A 23,095-nucleotide genomic window follows, 5' to 3' on the forward strand; every position below is an offset into this window, starting at 1 on the left:
TGAAAGCCATAAGCACAGCCTGAAAAATCAGGATTGACATGCTTATTGCAATATGCTCCCAAAAATGTGACATTAATTTTAGGCTATTTGTAGCATTTTCATCATTATTTGACTTCTAAACACTGAGCTGCATGATCACACCTCTTCAGGACAGACACTTACTAGCAGGGTAGCATGTGTGAACAGTGACAAGAGAAATGTGGCTCAATTATTTCAGAAGCAAAAACATAACATGCAAAATTATCCCAACAATTTTTTTTAACTTTAGAGCAGAACTAAAGTTAATGAAAATAGCTTAATTCTGAACCATTTGAATGCCACAATTTAAACAGCTGCTTATACCATCAGATAAATGAGCAGCACATGCTAAAAGTTAACAGACATAATTGCTCCCTGTTTATTGACAACTCTCTGAGGTGACTGTAAATATAGGTGAGTAATGCAGATGGTGTTTTGTGTTTGTGTTCAGGAACAACACAATATTAGGGTTTTCTTTCATTTTAACGTAAGCTGCACTTTTTTTCCTCTTTTCAAAATTTTGAAATCAAAGTCAGGGCAATTTTAATGCTTTCTCCTTGGGGCTATACTGGGGCATGTGGATAACTCATGTCCCAGATTACTACAGACCACTCAGAGATTAAAACACACAAGAGCTCTGGGGCAAAGCAGGTTACAAGCTGCAAGTTCACTGGTGCTGAACAGCCTGGTGCACTCCTGTGATACAGGGCACAGCCACAAAGACTGAGCTCAAAGCTGCTTCAGCAGAACTTACTCAGAAGCCACCTCAGATGACTGCTTTGGGCTGCTTGCAATTCAGCTACTTCTGCAGAGTTTTATATTTGTGACATAGCTAAAGCCTTCAACTTCTACTCCAAAAGCAGCCTGAGGGCTCAGGTCAGGCATGATCAGGTGCTTACCTGTAAGCACGTCATTATCCAACATTCTTCTGTACCAACAGCTACATTTACAAATGGCACTAGTCCTTTACCATGTCTCTACAATGTCAACTTTCTCTCACTTACCTCATAATCCAGTTGTAGAGACTTAATCCACAGCCATTGGTAAACAGTGCCAATCCCAAACGTACGAAAAAGAATCTGGCAGTCCCCACATGAGATTTGCAAACAAAGTTGTAAGTTTAAGTTTGTCTTTTTCTGACCTTCTTAGGCCCATACTACTTTCTTTCCCATGCACTGGGCTTTGGCCAGTCCCTATAGATTTCTCAGCTCAGTCTGTTCCTGGCCCCAGTTCTACCTACTTGCTTCAGGCTCAGCAGTCCCTTTCCCCAGGTCAAAATTAAGGAGACAGGAGAGGACAGAGCAGATGAACAGTACTGTCCTTTTGCTTGTAGGAACATTCCCATATTGCTGCTCCTCCTCATGAAAATGGCATCAGCTTTCAACAGCTGAAGGTCTGGAGATGACAGAAGGCCTCCCTTGGGCCACTAGAGTAAATAAGAGAGAGAGACAAAGCTATTGTCCTCTATCAATACAGAAAGGCAGGCAAGTCGCAAGAAAGCCAGAACATTCATGGCAAGTTTCCCTTCAGGACCAGGCAAACTCCCAACACTCGTTTGCAAACCAGAGGAAAAGGACAGAAAATTATTCTGTTTCTCTCCTATTCACTGCAACTGCAATTAAAGCACTTGAAGGAACGTTGAAACTTGCTTGCAAACACAATCCTGGTATGTTCTTAGTTGTTGCAAAAAAGGTTTTATTTCAAGGAACACTTTACCACACTGTATCTATGCAGGCTGTCAGTACACACAAAATAGAGCAATAATTGGCAACTTGAACAGTGAAAATAATCAGTCCAGAATTAAAGTCATACAGCAAGAGCCCTTTCCTGGCACAGGCTCGGTTTAAGGTGGTTTGCCTCAGAGCAGACATTTCCTTGGCTGTCTAAAAACGGTGCTCAAGTAAGCATGAAGGAACTCAGGACAAGTCACTCCCTTCAGAAATTCCAAGGCTGGGTCACAGCAGTTTGCTGCAATGCAGAACACAGACTCTATTCCTGAAGAGGAAAGAAATTAATAAAAACCAATTTTACATCCAGAGAAATATTTAAAAAATTGAATTTTAATCCTAACCAGTGGAGAGTTCCTTCACAAAATGCAGCTCAGTAAGATTCAGTAAGAACCAGAGAGTCCCATTCCAGACATAAGATCTTTACAACTAAACACTTCTTAACCTATTCACTTGTCTAACACTGATGGCAGTCTAACACTGATGGATGTTTGATGGGAGCATCAAACACTCTTCTCTGGTAAAGTGGCTGGACAACACCCAGTAACTACACTGCTTCAGGAGAAGAGCATTTAACACAGTGGATTTCACTACTTCTCACCTGTTTTCATTTGGAGAAACAAGGCTTGAGTCTCTTCAGCATCTCTGAGTTGCCCAGTGCTCAGACAGGAACCCCATACCCCATGACCATTCAACAAATATTTTTAGAAACAGAGGCACAAGGTGCTTACTTTCTGACAAAACAGTATTATTTGCTTTTGACTACAAGGTGACTTGAAGCAGTTCAAACTTTGATTGCTTGATGGGGAAATTAGGATTAAAACAGGATGTCGGACTCAGCACCTCAGTAAGGTTACAAAACACTTACTGACTTGGAACTGGTTTACATTCACATCCTGGGGAGAAAAGCCAATGTGCTCTTGATAAGATACCTGTATCTTTATTTTCTCCAACTCATCTGCAAATCTACAAAGAGCAAGTTATGGAAAGAATGACAAGCAGAATAAAATGAAAGATGGTAGAGACCTCTTCCACAGATTTCTTAAGTCAAGATATCAATATCCAAGATATCAATTTTAAGAGCAATTCAGAGTGAAGAATCATGAGAATTTAACAGGTTTCACAAAATAAAAAAATGTAAGAACACAATATTTTTTTCTAGATTTAATGTAATATGTAAGTTTGATTATTAAAATGTCAAAGAATTGAAGTTTTTTTAAGTTTTTAACCTACAAATTAAATAGAATATTTCTAATGTCACTCCTTAGGAAGTAAATTTTATAATTTTGGACAAAATTATGCATCAAAAAGAAACAGCATAAGGCAAGATCAAGATCAGTACAAGTATCTTAATAAAAAGAAGTTTATTAATTCATATTTTAGGTGAATATTCAAATAGTCATCAAAGCCTTTTTGCCATGACTGTAAACTTTTTATTTTAAAAAATTATGTTAAAAACCAATACAGTAATTTCCATTAATGTTCTAAAAAAGTTTGTTCACATCTTGAAAGAAAATACATTAGCAACATCTCCCAGCATCATCAATCTTTAAAAAAGTAAAACTCTAGGTGCAGAACGTTTCTACAGTGTAGTATCTCTACATTTTAATTTAGTCACATGATTGAATATCATTCATGTCTATTGTCTCTAGACTATGATCAAGAGCATACCTTAAATAGAAGATATTCAATGATGTGTTACACATTGCCACAGATACTAACGTTATTAGAAGAGTGCACAACTCAATTTCACTAACAAAGCAAGACCTTTCTATATGCTGCATTGTAACAGTTAATTTAGCTATATGCCTTTAAAATCATGTATGTTTTCCAAGGAAAAATACTAAAAAAATCCATGGTCCAAATTCTGCTCCCACTTATATTCACAGGATAAGATAAGCACCATCAAGTTGTAGTTTATAGCAGAAAAGCATATAGAGAACCAGTTTGTTTGTGAGTATAAGGGAGAGAAGAACTTGCCCCATGTCTGTAAACATTCACATAAGTCTGCAGTCAAAAGTGCCAGATAGGCAGCCTATCCGCAGTACAATTATTTAATTCATTCAGAGGGGTGCTGGAGGCAAGGAGAATATTATGGAACCTTATTTTAGAGGCAAGTTAAAATGTTTTTATGTACTTTGGAAAGACATATTGTCAGCTAGCTAAATCATACTCCAGTAAAACATAATCCACTTCTACCAAATACAGTACAGCATCATTTCCTATCTTTCTTGTTCAGACAAAGGAGTACTCAATTCAGCAGCAAGCCCATGACAGTATTTTGAAGCATAAGAAAAACCCCCACATACCTCTGACCTACCCTCCCCTTAACATACTGCTGATGCTAACAGGAGATCCTCATACATAGGAAGAAAACATCTGAAAAGACCATAAACTGACCTTGATTTGTACACACACAGGAAGTGTGCTTCTAGACAAAAGGTCGTCTACAGCTTTAATTGTCTAGTTTCAATCTAGATCTCAGTCTCTATTAACCACATATACCATACAAAACATAACAGGATAGGTGCTTATTCACACTATTAAGTATACTTGGTCTCCCTACTCAGCTTGACAGTCAATTGCCCTATTTACACAAACACCTGTTTGAATGTTCCTGATCCTGTAAAACACCAAACAGCGAACTCTTAAAATTAAAGAAGAGTCAAGGATGCTCAGCAATTCACAGGATCAGACCCTGAATCAAATTGAATGCAATTCACAAATTAAGTCTGACATCTGACACAGCCTCCTGGAAACATTTTACCCTCATGTTTTCCCTTTCTTTCCCCAGCTCAGACCATGCTCCCACTATCGCAGAGACAGCCTTCAAAGTGAATAGGATCAGGCTCTGTCAAGCAAACACTGCAGTCTTTAGAAATGCCTGGTATTTACTGCCATCCACTCTGGGGCAGACTTGTCTGCAATGAAAATGGTGTTCCTGGTGTTGATGGATAGTTAGCAAAACCTTCAGGCTGAGCTGTATAGTTGTCCAGAGCAGAAGCAGAATGCGCCTTTAAGGAAGATAAGAAGTTAGGAAACAGCACTGATAAAATCAAGGAAACAAAAATCTAAATTAAGCAAAATTTCAGCCACAATACCAGTCCTGCTCAAGCTAAAACAAGTGGATTATATTCTGAAGTGTGCAAAGAATAGAGATGAGCAAGGCATCTATACAAAGATGTTAATCTGTAGTGCAACTATTGCTCTGAAATACCAGAGAATGAAAAAAGCAGTTGGATTAAGGGGGAGAACAAAGAAATGTTAACGGCACCAGCTGATTTGGAAGGCACAGCTTAATCAGGAGCTGTAATATTTTAGTGACTCAACTTTCCTTCTCTTCATTGCTCAGGTAAATAAGTGTTAATTTTAGTGACTGGATCTTATAAAGAAGAACCATTACATTCCCTCAATGCAATCTGCATACATTTCTACAGAACAAATAGACTCCTGAGCTGCAAAAGCACGGTCTAGATGAAGTAACTTGCTTCTTCCAATCCCCTGATATTCAGAAGATATCTGACAATATGCTGCACTCTGAACAGTACTTAGACACATGTTCCATTTCAACAACTGATGTGTCACAGAAGAGAGAAAACATTAAGACACTCAGCTCTCTCTTTTAGTATTATGTAGAGAAGGTCAATTTTCTTACAAGAGTCTGTACAGAGGCTGTTTTTAACAAAAGACAAACGAAACATATGAACAAAGTCTGCTGACAGTTTCAGTTAACTTATGTGGGTTGGTGGGTGAAACAAGCTGTTTCATGGAAAAGAGATGATGAAATTACACATTATCCAAAGCCACTACAAGCTTAAATTACAATTCTATTTGTGGGAACTATCAAGAGAAAGCCACAACCACAACAGACACAATTTCAAGACAATCTGATTACATGTGCAGAGGCACATAACTCACAACAAACAGTCCATAGAAATCTGTAAGTTACTCAAATGTCAGACTGGAACAGAGCACAAATTTTGCAGTGGTACGGTCAGCTCATTAGATTTAACACAAACCCAGCAAAAAAATTAATTTGCATTATCTTTTCTTTTATTTCTCCCCATTTTACAAAGAGTTTTAGATAATGTTTTAATCTCACTTATGAAGCATTGTACACTGGCCTTGAGTAAGAAGTTAGTACAAGTTGTTTTTTATCATCATCCTTTAAATCAGTTCTTACACAATTTAGGGGTTTTAATCATGTACTGATTTAAACTAATCCCAAGGAGTTAGCAGGCAAGTAGGTGCTCAAGAGATCACTGGATGCAGAACAGTACTAACAAATAGGCACATTACCTGTAGTAGTGCTGACTGTGCAGCTGCACTGTGCTGCAATTCCTGTAAGGAAGATTGTGCGGCGCTTTGGGGAAAGCCAGGGATACCAGGGAGAGATAAAAGACCAGGAAAAACTGCATTTCCTGGAGTCTGTAGTCCAGAAGTCAAGCTGAAAGAATGTGAAAATGAGGCTATTATTAGGAACATCTGCACCATGTTTTATTCTGTTTCCCTCTCTATAAGCTTATGTCTACATAAATTACAGCAGTTCTTTTTCTAAATCTCATAAAGGCCAGAATTTCTAAACTAAATTCCAGTCTTTACCCATCTAAAAATCATTCATACATACACAAACCAAGATTGTCTGGAACACACCTGAGGGCACTCAAAATGTTTTGTACCTCAACTGTGTTGACAGTTCACACACAAAGAAAACCCCTTTAAGACAAGAATTTATGCTGATGACGTCCTTAAAATATCTAAGATATTGTCTGCTATTACCTGTGTGTGTTAATGGATGCCCAGGTGGAATCCATTCTTGTAAAAGCCTAGGAGGTGCCAAGTATTCTCATCTGGGAAATAAAATCACTGAGCACCTCACTGGATTAGACTGTCATAACAGGGACTATTGAGGCCAACCTATTTAGTCACTACCCTATCAGCTTCTGATGACAAGTGTAAATCTAGTAGTGAACTAACTTTTTTAAAATTATCTGCAATTAGTAACTATGAGTGAAAATATTGTCTACACTCCTAAAATAAAATCAGTGTTTGCTGAAGAGAAAAAGAAATAGTTCTGACCTCCTCCAAAAACAGTAACATACCCAGCCTGTGCCACAAGTGCAGAGTTGAAGTTTGAGCTAAAGGCCGAGGCAAACCCTGGCAGGACCGGAGCTGGAGATGGGGCTGTGGCAGCTGCCGGCAACGGTGCAACTGCTGCTACTGCAGAAGATGCCTGGAGGCCGGGGAAAGAAGGGAGAGCAGGAGTGACAGAGGGTGTGTTAGAGACAGGAAAACCAGGGAAGGATGGGTTTGATGATCCCAGAGGTCCCTGGGCAACAGAAAAAAGGGAAGGGACAGCACTGGACAAGTTAAGCGAGAAGGGTGGAGCGGAGACGGTTGCGGAGGCGGCGAGTCCTGAGAGCACGGCGGCGGTGGAACTCACGTGGGGGGCGGGCACGGCTGCGGTGCTCGTAGCCGGAGTGGCCAGCAGAGACCCCGGGAGGGTGACAGGCGGGGTCAGTGCTGGGTTACCAGTAAAGGCAAAGTTACTGGTTAGAGACGTGAAAGGAGGAAGTCCATTGAACACGGGGGCAATGGGAGCAGAGGAGCCGTGTGGGGCGAGGGAAATGGAAGCCAGAGAACTGGAGTTGTTCAGAGGAGCACTCAAAGAGGAGAGCCCTGACAGCGCTGGGTTCAGGGAACTGGGCAAGCTGACGGGCACTGAAGCTGCTGAGGTGTATGCACGCCCGAGCCCTGAGAGTCCTAGAGTGCCATGAGAAGGGCTGGCTGAATGAGAAGGACCTTTGAAGGCCGACAGGGTAGGACTCATGGGTTCTGTTTTGACCAGAACTGGCATACTTGTGGCAGCTGGGGCTGATGAGAGCTGCTGGTCAGGATTAGTAGGACTTGTGCCATGCAAGAGGGAGGCTGATGAGCCACAGTTGACTGGCATAATCGATGGCGAAGTGGTTAAAGGTGACTGTGCAGGCAATGTGGGAGGAGTGGAACTAGAATTGGCTACAGATGGGGATGGAAGACCTGGAAAAATAGCCAGCCCAGGTGTGGAGGAACGCTGTGTGTTGGGGGTAGCTGATGGAGTGTAACATTTGTTGACAGTGGAAGTGGGAGTATCAGAGCTTTGATTAGCAAGAGCAGATAAAGAAGCAAGCTCACTTGTCACAGCAGAAGGTAAAGCAGATGAATTGATTAATGAAGTGTCATTTGATGTCAGAAATCCCTTTAAGACAGACAAAATTGGGTTAGGCAAGCTAAGCGAGCCAGGAATGGTGGTGGCAGGAGAATTAGCAATTGTAGATGGAACAGGACTAGAAATCCCTTGGGCATTGGGCGGCAAGGACAAAGGGAGGCCAGCAAAGACTGATGACAATGGAGCAGGATTATTAGCAGAAGCAACTGAAGAGGTTGCAGAGAAAGGGAGGCCAGCAAATGGTGTAGCAGCAGATGCAAAAGCTTCACTGGGTGCAGGTGTGGCACATGGAGTGGAAGAACCTTGTGGAGCGGGCATAGCAGCAGGGATAGAAGCCAGCCCAGAAAAAACTGAGGGGATAGGGGTAGAGGTTGCACTGTGAACAGATGTGACAGGAACACCGGGCAATGAAAGGGATTTGATGACAGTAGGGGTTGGGGTGGATGGCTGAGATGTATGGATGGAAGAGGAGACCTGTCCTGGGAAAACAGGAAGGACAGGGGTAGACATGTTCATCCCAGAGATGAGTGGAGTTGCAGGTGCTAATGGATGGCTTATTGCCTTGACAGGTGATGGGGTAGGGACTGGAGTAGCAGCAGGTGTTGAAGGATTAGAACCATGAGGAGTAAAGAGCTGATTCGCTTGTGCAGAAAAAGCTGCAAAGAAACAAAACCAGTAAGAATACTTGAAACTGTCAGAAAGGTTTGAAATCAACACAAAAACATTTTATACAGTATTTCAAAATATGATACACAAGCAATAGCTAACACACAATGTCTACATATAAACAATGAACAGCGGGGCCTATGAAAACAAACCAAAAAGGTACACACAAACACATCACACAAATCATACACCATGTAGGCTAACACTCCTTTTTAAAATGCTCTGTGACATCTGCTGCCTCTTCATGATCTCATGCAAAACAGTTAGAAACTCAAATACACTCTGTAAGAACATCTAAGTGATACAAGTAAACACCCTCCCTCTGGTCCCTAACATTTGGCAGTACCCAAACCAGATCTAATATTCCATCAGCATCAGATCACCTGGGCTCCTCTGCATCCACTCTCACTGAAGGTCAGAATTTCCTTCAGAACCAGTTAATTCAATGTATCATGATTTCAGAGAAGTTTAGTCAACAACTGAAGAAAGCTGATTTCAGGTGCTGGTAGTTTTCTTTCCTTCAAAATCAGGTCATTCTCTTCACTGTGTTTCCTTCAGATTTTGATTCTAAGAAGGTACACTTTGAAATTCATGTATCACACTACAGTATTAAACTAATATTGGCACTTGACTTTAGCAACAAGGATTTCTAGGAGTCTTTAGTCAGGTGTCTGTAATAAAGGCAACCACCTGCCACTAAAAGTGCCAGCTTGTGTCAATCCTACAAAGTAAGTTAGAGACATCAGTCAAGCTGCAAGAAAACAGGCAGGCACACTGTGAATGTGGAGGTTAATGGAAAGGAGCTGCATTTATGAACACTGGCATGTCATGACTCTCGATAAGCCTGCCTCTAGTCTCCTGTGAAACATGAATATGTTAATAAATCATTGCTCTCAAACAACCCTTGTGCTTTATTTTACTTTTGGAATAATCTGTTCAAATGCAAGCAAGACACTTATCCAACCAGTTAAACTCACCACCCAAAACTCTCTAGCAGCCTACATGTCTCTCTTGCCTGATTTCTACATATAATTCTACATACAAATCCAGAAAATTCTTTAAATCTTGGACCTAAGTTGATATGACAAACTTCAATTTAGTGTATGTTGAAACTCTAAAATGTGTAAATCTGAAAAAAACCTATTTCCTTCTACATACTCTTTTCAAAAAAAAAAAAAAAAACAGACTACCCAGCCCTGGATTCTGTTCTTTTCTCTCTGTTTATTTCCAAGCTAAAGACTCTCATAAAGATTACAGTTATTTAATACTGACAGCCAAGGTAATCACAAATGAAATACAGCTGTACTAGAAGGCAGAGCTGAACTTTTCTTCCTAAGAGAATATTTCATTCCTTACACCGTATTCATTTACCTGCATAAACTAACTTCATAAAAATACATGCATACTTAAAGAGGGGTATACAAGAATTAAGTGATTCTTCAAAACATTTCTGTAGACCCACCCCTGGACACAGAGAAGGAAGGACAAAACACAACTTTTTTTTTTGGTCCCTAGGAATATTTACAGTAGCTAAACTTATCACAGTCATTTTATCTATTTGCAGTATTTGTTAATATGCCTGACTCAATGGTCAGTAAATTCTCAGTTTGTCAATTCTAATAACATTATCAAAACCTTTTTATAAGTAGTTCCTAATGAGATTTATTATTATGCTTTGTATTAAGCACCACACAAAAACAATTAAAAAATGCACAACTGTCTTGGTAAAAAGAACAGCATCTTACAGGGTAAGACAAAAGTGCAGGCAGACACAGTTGGATCTAACATTCTGGGATAAGACCTTCAAAAATTTCTAAATCTCTCTTGCATTCCTACCTTCTTATTGCAACTGATCTATGAAATTAAAATGTCAATGAGTTTTCCAACAGATGTCCAGAATTTTAAAAATTGCAAAGATTTACTGAAGTATTTAAGTGCACGAATATTGCAAAGGGTATTTTGATTTAGTTTTTAGCATTATTTCTCACATACTTATATAATGAAGAGTACAAAAAACTTTGATAAGCTAACACAAAAGAATGAATTTTAATGTTTCAGTGCTTTTAAGTACAAATGTCTGACGATTTTTTTTTCTCCACTCTCAAGAGGTTCTAATGCACATACTTAGTGGCTGCATACTCAGAAGCTTATGAAGATCCCACTAAACTTGTTGTTAACATTTTCTGAACAAGTAACAAAAATACAATGAACACAAAAATCCCCCTGTGGATTTGCAATTTACCTTGATTTTGGGAAGGTTTTGCCTGGCTGGAAAGGTCCTCATTTTCTAAACAGAGAACAACAGCTTGTTATTGAAAGGCAAATGAAACTCCAGCAGTGAATGATCCACTCCCAGCAATGAGCCAGGAAAAACAGCATGAATATTTTTAAAGATATGCATGCTTTACCTGATACCACTTGATTAGCAGTGTACGGTGGAGGAGCTGGTAAGCCTGGAGCTATGACATTGGCCATTGGAACTAAGCCAGCATTGTTGTAAGCACCTAAAATAACAAAGGCATTACACATCCCTGTTGTGAGAACAACCTGTATCTAGATGAACCAGTAAGCATCTTCACCTTTTAAAAAATATTTTCAAGACTGTAAGACATTCCTTCATCAAAAAGCTAGACCAGTTAACTATCCAGACTGGATGCTGGCTTTTGCCAATGTCTGCCTGAAGGGCATACATTGTGATCCAAATTTTACTAAGGGCAATTCTTAAGAGAATTTCTCTTAAGAGAATTTCTCTTAAGAGAGCCTGAAAAAGTCAGGTTTCAATTCCTTTCAGTTTCATTTTGCCTGAAAAAACTCAAAGGGGAGGAGTGATACAGTGTCAGCAGCATCACTGGTTCCTTTCCTATTCTTAATTAAAGGCTGTTGCAACTGCTTCTTCAGCATTAAAGCTGGACAAACAAAGGAGCCAAACACAGATCAATAACCATGACCCTTTAACATTAGCCAGAAAATTCTGAGAAAAAAACAATCCTTCTCAAATACTTAATCTAGTATACTTCAATATTTCTTTAAATGTTAAGAAATTCAAGCGGGTTAGCACAGTATTTTAATATAAAATTCTTACAGCAATTAATATATTAAATATACCTTTTTTCCTCTGTTATTTTTTGGAGCAACTGAAACTGTTGTATTGCTGTGGTACAGAGTTCTGATGCAACACATCTGAATTGAAATTGCAGGAACCACACATTTCGCAGTGGCCCTGAATTAATAGTGTAAGAGCATAAAAACTTGGGCTTCATGGGAAAAGGTAGCACTTGAACAATACTGAAATTGCACTAATTTGTCATATAGAAGTCCTTTCTGATTTCATACTTTCATAGTAATTCCACCTGATGTTAAGATTTCTTGCACAATAACTCTTGCCTGAAAATCAGAAAAGCAACTAACAATCGCTGCATCACTCAGCAAGGAAATGTTCAAGAGGCAGAAAGCAACTCATCATCACCACTGACTGAAAACAATCACATTGAATAGCTTCACGTCAGCATCTGCAATCTCATTAAACACACACATACACGTATATACCAAATTTCACCACTTATGAGTTCTGTTATCACAAGAGTTTTCTTAAAACACATGTTGCAGCCTAGTAAGGCCCTGAAACCTCAAAAGCTCTTTCATATCCTAAAACTGTACTAATATTTCTATCCAATCACAGGCCAAATTTTGTGCTTTAAGGTACTTTAGATAGGATTTATTCAATATAAATTCGAGTTAGTCTGCAAGTTTCCCACACAGTTTCTTCAGAACAAGTAATTTCCTGGGCATAAATAATCAATCATTCCTATTTTAGCCACTAGTAGTGCCCATTTTTCTAAAATGGCTATAAAAAGACTTGCAGACATCAAGTTGATTAGATGACTCAGCTTACAGCATGCTTGCTAGAAGCTCTGCTTCACTTTCTTATCAACTCCCTGAAAAACTCCCTGAAATCCCCAACATCAGTGAAAAGCAAGTGACCTAACCAGAGCACTCCTTGTTTTGCAGTACAGAATTTCAAGATTAGAAAATGCTTTCAGCTGCCTGCCAGACCTGCATCTGACTACTTTAAGTATTCTAAGCTTTCTTCCCAAGAAAGGGCAATTGCCTTGCCACCTCCCAAAAATGTCTCAAGTCTAACAATTGATGCAGCAGAGCAAAGAGAGGAGCTTATGAATAAAGGCTCAATCTTACTTAAGGCACTAAGAAATAGTGCCATTGCTAAAAATAGAGCAATGGCAGGAAAAAGCAATCACTATTTCCCTTCTGACACTGAAATCTACTTTTCTTTTAGGAAACTGTTTACTCTCCATTATGATGGACTGAAGGTAAAGTTGAAGGCAAGTGAGAAACAGATTACAGCCCTTCAGCAAGTTCCTATATAGTTCCACCTAATTCAGGGCCATGGCTGACCATATCCCAAGCTGGGTTCTACAGCAACAATTCAGACTTGTCAAACCAAAGCCCAAGCCTTGGCCAAATGTTACAACAAAGCCAAAGCCCTTGTCTTGTTTAACATGCACAATACCTCCCAAAAAATTAAATATTTTGTCATCAGAACAGGATTGTGAAGTGTTCTTATGGATGTTGGAAAAAGAAGTCAATATATTCCTCTTTTTATCAATTCAGCTGTCATGAAAGAAAAGGTAGAAACCAGTACCTAGAGTATGCTCAGGGAGCAGCAGCCAATTTCAGATATGACCCTGGTCAGAGAAACCAACACTTGGCACATTGCTTAAAAGGCAAATGCATGAACAATAGCATCAAGCTAGAACACACAGAAACCTTACTTGGTGCAATAGTTGCATGTGGCCGACATGGTGGGATGGGGTACGGAACTGGTTTGTGTGGATTGTACGTTGATGGAGCCTACATAAACAAAAAACAAATGGAAAAAGCAAGAGTGAAAGCATTAGGTAATGTTTCTCAGACAACAAGCTAACATTCTACTACTACAGACAGACATTCTTTCTACAAATATAGGTGATATGAATTTTTTTCATAATATCCATAGTGACTGCAAGTATTTCACTCTTTCTGAAAAGAGTGAAACAAACATCACTAGTATACCTTTAGATTTTAATAGAAAACTGAGCACAAGTGGGAAAGGGAGCTCCTTTCTGCCTTGCAGTTCTCATATTCTGCAGTCTTGGACTGACTTCTCATTTTAGAGGTTTAGCACATTTAAAACTAGCAAATATTTCTGAAAATACCTATGTTTTTAAAATAATACAGCTTTGTGGGAAACATCTCATAATAGAAGTGATAATAAAACATTTGGACAATACTTCCAAGTAGTAACAGGTTCACTGAAAGTTTGTCCCACATGCTCAAAAATTTTGAAATACAGATCAGCTGTTGTTAAGAAACAAGAACCTCTAAGGCACTGCTGTAATTCAAGTTTCAAAGATGGAGGCTTTCATGAGCAATTTTCTGTGCTCATGTGAGAAATCCTCAGAGAGAAACTCATGATGGATTACCAAAAATGCTTTTAGTTTTCTCTTCTGCTACTGTAATTTTAATTCTGTCTTCAAGTGCACATACATTGTATCCAGAAGAGACTATTCCCCCCCTACAGATAAAAAAACAGAGCTCATTTTCAAGTTAAATAAAAATATACTAGGTCATATTCATTACAGGAATTTAGTTTCAATTAAATTGCTACTCTACAGTCTTCTTGCAACATAACAGCATTTTGGGGATTTTTAAAGTGTCATTTATTTATTAATTTTTAGACATACTGGTTTGGATGGTCCAAGTATACGGGCTGCTATTCCCTTTCCCTCATTAGTACATTCTTCTGTGTCCTTTTTGATAGGGGTTCCCTGAAATAAAAGAAAATTAAACCAAGCATTAATTTAGAAGCAAACCTTGCTGTACAATTTTGCCATATTTTATTTTTTTTCTGAACTACATTTGAGTTCTTGAACATTCTTAAAGTAACCATGTTTGTCAGGGAAAAAAAAAATCAAGCCAACTAACTGTTTTAGGCTTGTAAAGTAAGAGCATTCCAATAGCTTGGTTTGTAACACTGAGCTTTTGTAAAGAGAGGCATTTTAAACAGTGCATGTTGATGATAGAAATCTGGATTTTGACTTGTGGATATGATAACATTAATTTAATTTGGCTGTCCCTTAGGTGTTCACAGGAAATGCTTAACATGCTTAAGACCTACACTAAGATTAGCAGTAGTACTGTAGTGACCTTATTAGGTCACTTTATCAACCTACCAGCAAGCCTCTTGACACCTCTCCTGATTCTGCCAAATACTGTTGGAGTTACAATGTTTTCCTGATATGAACAATTTATTTATGACATTGTTCAGGTAATGTTTACCTAAAGCAGCAGACAAAGAATGAGCAAATAAAAATAATGCAAGTTTCCTGTAAATGTGGAATGGAGTAAAACAAACAAACAAACCAACAAATCCAACAAATGCACTTTGGTTTTGATTCCACTCCTCCTTCCACATATATGAATTCTGGGTTTGGTTATACTACAATAAATCTTAAATCAAAGTTCATTTGTGAAAAACAAAAGCATAGGATCATGCTTACTGGAAAAATTCCATTTATGCGGCTTGGTTTGCCCTTGGGATAAGGATTGCCAGGAATCATGCCACAGGATGATATCATAGCATGAGGAGCCTTACAACCTGTTTTCGAAGCCTGCAAAATAATCAAGAAAGAACATTATTTGCTATCAAATTCAATGCTCTAAAGAAACTAGTTACTACTTCATGACATTTACACTGCATGAATCAACCTACATGGAACAACTGAAGTCTGTGTCTCAAGTCTTATTCCAAATAATCCAAATAGTGTAAACTTCTGTCAAAGTCCCCTTCTGCTTACACTGACGTTGGACTTAAGCACTTGGTGCTCTCTAAAACAAACTGTTTCCTCCAGCATTGATTCCAATTCTGTGTCTCTTTTTCCTAATGTCTGACAAAAACTTCTTCTGTTGCACCTGCTCTTACCTTTTTGCAATTGCTTGTTTCAGCTTGTCTTACACCAGCAGCTCCCAGAAGTCCTGATGCTAAACCCTGAGCCCACAATGACACAATCTTAACAGAACCAAGGATATTAGTTTATGATTACCTGTTCGAGAATTCGTCTGCATCTTTTCTTCTCTGACATATTAATTCTGAACAGATCTTCAATCAGGCGATAATTCTGAGCATCAACAATGTTGCTGCAAAGACAGTGACAGACAATTACTGCCATTCCATCTGCATAAGCTGAAAATGCTGAAAAGTCACCCATGGTTAGACACTACCCAAAAGCATATTAAAAAAACATAACTAGTTCAGATCATAATATTACTATTATAAAAAATCCTAGGCTTAAATATGGACTTCATACCTGTAAGTAAAACAATATATTAGAACTAAATATCAATACAGAATAATGGATGATGATGGCTAAACTTTATTTCAAGACTAAGTATGTAGAATAAATGAATTTTGCATCACAACAGTGATGCCTTGAGACTTAAGGCATCAACAGTTCACCAGAAAGCTTTAATTGCTACTAACACACAATTCCTAGCACAGCAGAAAGCTAGCAGCTACTCAATTTGCCACAATTTCTTGTCAGTCTGGTGGAAAAACAAGTTCTCATCTAATTTCATTTAGAATTAAAAAGATCATTTCTGTTAAATCTCTGTAAGTTCTGCAGAGCTAGTGGAAGCCTTAATATAGTTCCAAAAGGTACTCCTCCTCTCTCTTCTTCCCCAAACAACACTAGACACACCAGAGAACAAAATATGTGACTACTAGGAGACCAATGCCTGCTTCTACTAGGAGACCAATGCCTGCTTCTACCCACCTTATTCAAAATTCTGACCGATTTTTTACCAGCACTTCTCTGTCAAATATTATCCATGCCATCCAAACTACTGGAAATACAGTACCAAAAAGGAGGAGTCCTCAAAGGAGGATATTACACAGAAATTAAATCAGCAGAACATTGAATGAAGCCATGAAAAACACTTCTAAGAACAGTATTAAAATGTGAATGAGCTTTCAGCTTTGTTCAATATTTCTGATAAATGAAGTAAGCAGCACATAGATTTGGGTTAGGATTTGTAATCATGACTCCCTTACTTTGCTCTAGTACTATAGAAATTCAACAGCTAAGAAGTTATTGTGCTTTTGCCCCACATCAGCTGAAGCGTAAAAATTGAACAGTCCAAGAGCTCCAGTCTCATTACGAGAAGGTAACATGTTAGTTTTGTGTGTCACTAACTAACTTTCCTTTGGCTACTCTGTTTTGGTTTGGTCTGAAATAGACTAGGAGCATTGACATGGCTTCCTTAAGCTCAACTCCTAAAGCAAAATCGTGTCTGTATCCTCAGTCTTAACTGTTTTATGAATATTTGTACCATGAATTTATATGCCCCAGGAAGATCAAGCAGGTGGTAGTACAGCATTCACAGGGAAGACACATATGCTTAAAGCAAAAACCTCTAAACAATCAAAAAAAGAACAATACTTTATAAAATAAATCCCCTGAACCAAGCAGAAGATTTACATTTTAAATATGTGTAATAGATCCTTTGAAGCAACTCTATTCACTAGGAATATTCCAACTTTCTCTGTAAATAAAAATTTAGAATATCTGTTTTTTATACAGAGTAGATTTGTCAGTTTAAGAGTACCATTTCCTTAATTCATCTCTACATATGTAATACTTAGAGGACTTTTCAAAAAAGGGTCAATTCCCAGAATTTCCTGGTCTCAAGTCTTCCAGATTTCAGTGAGCAGAGAAACAAGCTTAAGGCCCTCTTTGTTCTCTACAACATTTGAAGACCACAGTAAAAACACCACCAAAAGTGCCAGTCTTTCAGCAGGCAGGTCACACAGCAGCAAGAACTATGGAATTTTCCACAATCATAGAATCATTGGTTGGAAGGACCTTGAATATCATCTAGCTCCAAAGCCCCTTCAGGTGAGCAGAGGGACCCTTTACTCAGATCCTCATCCAGCCTGGCCTTGCTCAGAGCCCCATCCAGCCTGGCCTTGAACATTCCCAGGGACAGAAAACTCTCCAGACAACCTGTGCTAGTGCTTCACCATCCTCACAGCAAAGAATTTTTTCCTAATATCACTTTAAACCTACTCTTCCAGTGTGAAGCCATTCCCCTTGTCCTGTCACTATACTCCAGCTCTCTTGCAGGCTCCCTTCAGGTACCAAAAGGCTGCAATTTGGTCACCCAAACTCATTCCAGGCTGAACAAACCCAATTCTCTCAGTCTTATGTCTACTTTTACAACATCTGCTTCTAATTATTACTTTAAACAGCCCCATCAGTAATGGATTTCTGCTTTACCTTAACCAGGCACAATGCTTCCTTCTGGGAGATGTAGTTTTACATCCTCAAACATGAGCTAAACCAATACAAGTTAAGGAACACAGCAGAAGAGATACTTACGAAGCTAAGATTTCAAGGGCAATAAGTTTATCCTTACTGAAGGTGAAGCAGTTGAGAATATTAACCATTTTTGATGCTGGAACTGCCACTATTTTCTGATAGAGAAAGGAAAAAAGTGTGTATAAAATAAAACAGCACCAGTATTTTAAACTCAGAATACAATTCAGTAACAGCTTCATATGGTATATTTCAGTAAACTTTTAATAGGCTCTCCCTCCCATTGGGAAGGAAACACTATATGCTAAATTATGAACAAGCACCTCCAAAAAGCACTCACCAAAAGCAAAGAAATCAGGAGAGTTAACAAGAGTTAGAAAGGGTTACATCTCCTTCTGTGATACACAGGAAAGTAAAAGTCACTTCAGTCAGAAAAGATACCCCACCTAAAAATATGAAGTTTCATAGCTTGGTACCACTGAAGGAGATGAAGAAGAAACTTTGAAGATTTTGAAGGGTATATTGACTCATCAGTTGAAAAGTAGGTGTCATAAAATTAAAATGACATTAAGAGAGCAAATTTATTCCACAAGATCATGTCACAAGAACTTACATGTTGTAAAGCCTTTATTGCCTTAAGCTGTGGTTCTGCCCAGGAGAAGTATCTCAGTAATTCAACAACCTGCAACAGTAAGGCCTTCCATTAATCTTTCAGATATATTAAAAATGTATGCTAACAGCAACAATATGACCTTTCCACTTTTGCAGCCACATTGGTGTACTGCTACAAAACATCTGTCTGTGATGGCTGATTGTCGGTGCCTACCAGCATCTAATCTTCTATTTATTTCTAAGTAAGCACCTAAAAATTCTATTTTATGAGATGAAGATTTTCCATGGAAATATTTAAAACACTTACTTTTTGGCATATATTTACATATACGAATAACAATACCACTGTATTAGAATAAGTAAAAAAAATCAAGTATCAAGTATTGAATCAAGTATCTCTGAAAAAGCTTATCAACTATCAGGATCCCAAACAGTATAGTCCCAAGCATACACCAAAAAAAGCCAGCAGGAAAAGAAAGAGTAAAAAGAAAATCTACATATTATCATATTATACATTATGTCTATTTAGACAATACACACAAAACAATTCTAAATTCCATTATGATAAATTTATAAACTTTCCAGACACAAAAAGAATGAAAATGCAGTGATTTTGATGACAAAGCAACTTGGAACTCTTTTTAATAGTGTCATGCTAATATAATAACAAGTAATTAAATCTCCTCAATAAATATGAAAAGCTAATATGATCAGCCTCAGTATGACTGAAGACAATCACAGTGTATTACTGAATACACAAAAACAATAGCTCCCATTAAACCCATAAGAGCGCTGACTTTACCTGTTCACTAGAAAAGTATCCATGAACATATTCAATAGCTTTTAATTTGTACTCAGTCAATACAGCCTAAAAGATACAGAAAAAAAAAGATGCATAATTAGTGACTGAAAAATTATAATTATAGCACAACCATCTGCTAATCTATTAATCTAAAATCTATCCCTACAAAGTGACATTTGTATTAATTATATTGCAGCATTTTGAAGTAACAGTGCTCTTCTTAGGTAACTGAGAACAGTGAAAAACAGGAAGATGTGATTTAATTCTTCTGTCAAAATAATACTCATTTTTTTATTTACTTGATTTTGCTTTTTTATTGTTGCTTAGAACTGTGCTGAGAGAATATCATCATTCTTCTTTTTCCTCCAATGATTTACATCAACTTAAACAAGATAATTGCTGATTATTAACAGTTGATTATTGATAACAGTTGATTATTCAGGCAATTTCATTGCATGGCCCCTGTAAAGTAACTGGCAAAGTATTTTACTTCAGTCAATTTATGAAGAAATTGGATAACAAGTCTATACAGACAGAATTAATTACACAACAAAGCTTGCTCCAGAGATGGATACTGTCTTATCATTCTCCTTATACATTCCAAATTTTAACAGGCAGTCATACCAAACAAACAAAGCACAGTACTTTAATGCAGCACTGGCCTTTTGACTTTGTGGCAAGACAGCTGTGTTGATAACCACGTGAGCTGTCTAACAGCCAGGACTTCCTCCCTCCCCTGTACCCAGCCCTCTGTGACAGGTACAACATGTAAAGAAGAAAGCTAACAGCTGAATTACTGCCCCAAGCCAGTGAAAACACCTTTTTTCCATGGTTTCCAAGTCCCTCCTGTAATGCCAGATCTCGTGTATTCTCAAACCACCTTTAGCTTTACCCACACACCCACTTCTATTTTTCTCCCAACAACCCTCTTCCTTTCTGTACCTCATTAAGAGACAAACTACCAGACACACTGAAGTCAAAGGGGCAGAAAGAATTTCTGCCTTTATGCTCATTTCTTCCTCTATTCCTTCCTCCTCTTCATGTGTTTTGGAAAAAAGCAGGCTATGTATTTTTTTTACTGAAACAAATGTTACTTTCCCTTCTTAAATTAACAACTGAGTGACTTTATAACAAGAGTACAAACAGAAAGCACTGCTATACATATTTATGGAAGGAACAAGCAAACAAACCCCCCAAAGTTTATTTTGTTAGTACTTGTAAATACACGCAGGGAAAAAGAGAAGTAAGCTACACATGAAGACATTTAAATAATTGTTCCTGCTAACTAACTGTAGGACTGAAAATGGAACATGCCAACACAACAAACTTGTAAATCACATAATAAAGAAGGTTCTACCACAGAGCTAGAAATGAAGCTTAAACAAAAACATAGCAGCAAAGACAAAACCAGCATTTGGATAATGAACATTACACCACAACAGCACAACTATTATTAACACAGCACAGCACTGATCCTTAGATCAACAGCAAGTTGGACTACAGGAATCCAAGCGGATAGCATAGAGGAAACATAAGTGCCTAAAATCACATGTCTAAACCCTTTTGTCTGAAGTCTTTAGTAATCACAGAGTGTATTCTGAAGGACTGCACTGCAGTAATATAACTGAAACATTACTCCCTCCCACCATCAATCATCAGAGAGAGCATTCACGTGCTAGTCATTCCTTGACTTTTTTTTTTTTGCGGTTCCCAGATTTTCCACACAAACTCCTAAGTTGGGAGGAAAGTCCACACCCTGACATATCTTAGACTTTGATGTTTTTAGCTATTTTATGAAAGAGACCTTTGGACCACGAAAATGTATGCAAAAACGTAGTTGTGATAAGAAAGACACCCCTGGGGTTTCTGTTGAACAGTTTTATACCTCGATATGTTGCAAAATAATAATACTGCAATTGCAGCCATCACTGCCTCATGCCGAAGAGAAACCGAACTGAAACTCAACTCCAGAACCTGAGTCACAATAAAGGAAATTTACCTCTCCTAGACAAACCAACACAACAAAAAATTCTATTTAATACAAAAATGCTATGGGGATCAGTGTTGCGCCACGAGGAAATGTCATTGGAAACAAGCCCTTCACTTGTCACACCAAGAACCTTCAGCAGGTAAACTGTTCTACTGTGACACTGGAATAACCTCTGCTTAACTGCAACAAAATACATTGTCACAGGTTTCTGCTTCCCAGGCAAGACAAGAAACATTAATCTCAAAGGTTCTGATTTTTCCTCTCCTTTTCTCCTTCTAGCGTTCAGGGAAGTGTGCCAAGCACTAACCTCAAGCTTTCCTCTTAAAATCAGTCCCCTGTGCAGAGAGAAACCAGAGGCCTGCCAGACACGAGGAAGCCCAGGTTTGTATTGTATCTCTGCTCCCCACAACCTGCAGTATTTCGTTCAGAGAGTTTTTAAACAGAAGATGAAGAAGCACAGCTCAGAGCAATCATCAAAACACAGGATTGACATCCCAGAGAAAGAAGGTGTGCACACAGTCACTCCTGAGCTGTGGGAGACGTGATTTCCAAAAAGGACAGCTCAAAAAGAATGCAGCTCAGAAATCAGTGTTCCACGTCCTATTTGTGCATTGTACCTCCTAAACCAGCACATCAAAGGAGAGTACTTGACACTGTCTCCGCACAGGCCAAGCAACCGCAGCCCTTCCCCCCAAAAAGACATGCTTTTTGGTTTTTCTCCCTCATTTTCCTTGAAAGTAAAAATGCTGCAGCAACTTTATCCAAGTGCTAATTTCTAATGAGGGCTCAAGATCATCCAACCAACCATGCCTGCTATGAGCAGGGACACTTCCCACTAGACCAGGTTGCCCAAGCCTTTTCTAACGTGGCTTAAAAGACGGCCAGGATTGGGGCATCCCTGGGCAACCTGTTCCCCTGCCTCACCATCTCCACAGTAAAGAATTTATTGTTAATAGCTAAGCTAAATGTCCCCCTCCTTTCGATTTGCAGTCAGTACTCCTTGCCCTATAGTCCATCACCAAATGATTAAACTAACATGCAAAAAGAGAATTTACCTTCCTAATTTCATCCAGCACGGTTTCAAATGATTTCTTATCCATCTTGATTACTGCCGACACTTAAACGTGGAGGAAATAACAGTAGCGATAAAAAATGTCTTTGAGCATACAGAAAAAAAATTATTTAAAAAAATAAATAAATAAAAAACGCCGGGCACGGAAGGCGGCCGGGGCTGTCCTCGGCCCCGGGGATGGAGCGCTGCCGCTTCTGCAGTGGCGGACACGGAGACAAAGGCGCCCTCCGGGAGCCGCCCGGTGCTCCCGCTCCCCGTGCGCCCCGCGGGCGCTCCGGCGGGCACAGGGGTCGCGGCGGCGGCGAGAAGGGAAAGGAAGAGAAGGGAAGGGAAGGGCGGCAGCGGTGGCCGCCCCGCTCAGCACGCGGCACCGCGGCCCGGCCGGCCCGGGGCGCCCCCGCAGAGCATCGTTGGCGGCACCGCCGCCCTGCGATCCCGGCGGGCAGAGCCGGGGCCGACGCGGGCGGCCCCCGGGGCAGGCGGGCTAGGGAGGCCCGGGAGCGGCGTGAGCCCACAGACTGCGCACCCCCTCCGCCGGTCCCGCCTCCCTGCGGTCGCGCCCTTACGGCATCACAGCGCCGAGCGAAGGCCCTTTTCCACGCTGGGTGACGACAGCGATGCCTGCGCAG

General features: G+C 39.3%; 1 protein-coding gene across 2 annotated transcripts; it reads right to left on the reverse strand.

The window, feature by feature from the left end:
• Positions 1-1,685: 1,685 nt before the first annotated feature.
• On the reverse strand, positions 1,686-22,728 carry PROSER1 (proline and serine rich 1). 2 transcript variants are annotated; one of them, XM_066544931.1, is made up of 13 exons: positions 22,450-22,728; positions 19,405-19,470; positions 18,604-18,672; positions 18,054-18,148; positions 15,720-15,813; positions 15,177-15,287; positions 14,361-14,444; positions 13,410-13,488; positions 11,028-11,123; positions 10,862-10,906; positions 6,848-8,609; positions 6,045-6,192; positions 1,686-2,013 (listed from the first exon to the last, which is right to left on the reverse strand). In XM_066544931.1, the coding sequence occupies exons 1-13, from the start codon at positions 22,492-22,494 to the stop codon at positions 2,008-2,010; spliced, it is 2,700 nt and encodes an 899-aa protein (XP_066401028.1). In that variant the 5' UTR covers positions 22,495-22,728; the 3' UTR covers positions 1,686-2,007. The 2 variants fall into 2 exon arrangements, with proteins under 2 accessions (XP_066401028.1, XP_066401027.1); XM_066544930.1 differs by lacking the exon at positions 1,686-2,013 and adding an exon at positions 3,091-4,759.
• Positions 22,729-23,095: the final 367 nt, after the last annotated feature.

The sequence above is a fragment of the Molothrus aeneus genome, chromosome 2 (genome assembly GCF_037042795.1).
Source record: "Molothrus aeneus isolate 106 chromosome 2, BPBGC_Maene_1.0, whole genome shotgun sequence".
NCBI lineage: Eukaryota > Metazoa > Chordata > Aves > Passeriformes > Icteridae > Molothrus > Molothrus aeneus.

Excerpts from the sequence above, each read along its gene's own strand:
- PROSER1 (XM_066544930.1), bottom strand. The coding sequence starts at position 22,494 with ATGGATAAGAAATCATTTGAAACCGTGCTGGATGAAATTAGGAAG. Across the intron at positions 18,149-18,603 it reads CAATAAAGGCTTTACAACAT|AAAATAGTGGCAGTTCCAGC; the intron begins GTAAGTTCTTGT and ends TTTCTCTATCAG. Across the intron at positions 13,489-14,360 it reads TACTTGGACCATCCAAACCA|GCTCCATCAACGTACAATCC; the intron begins GTATGTCTAAAA and ends TTGTTTATGTAG.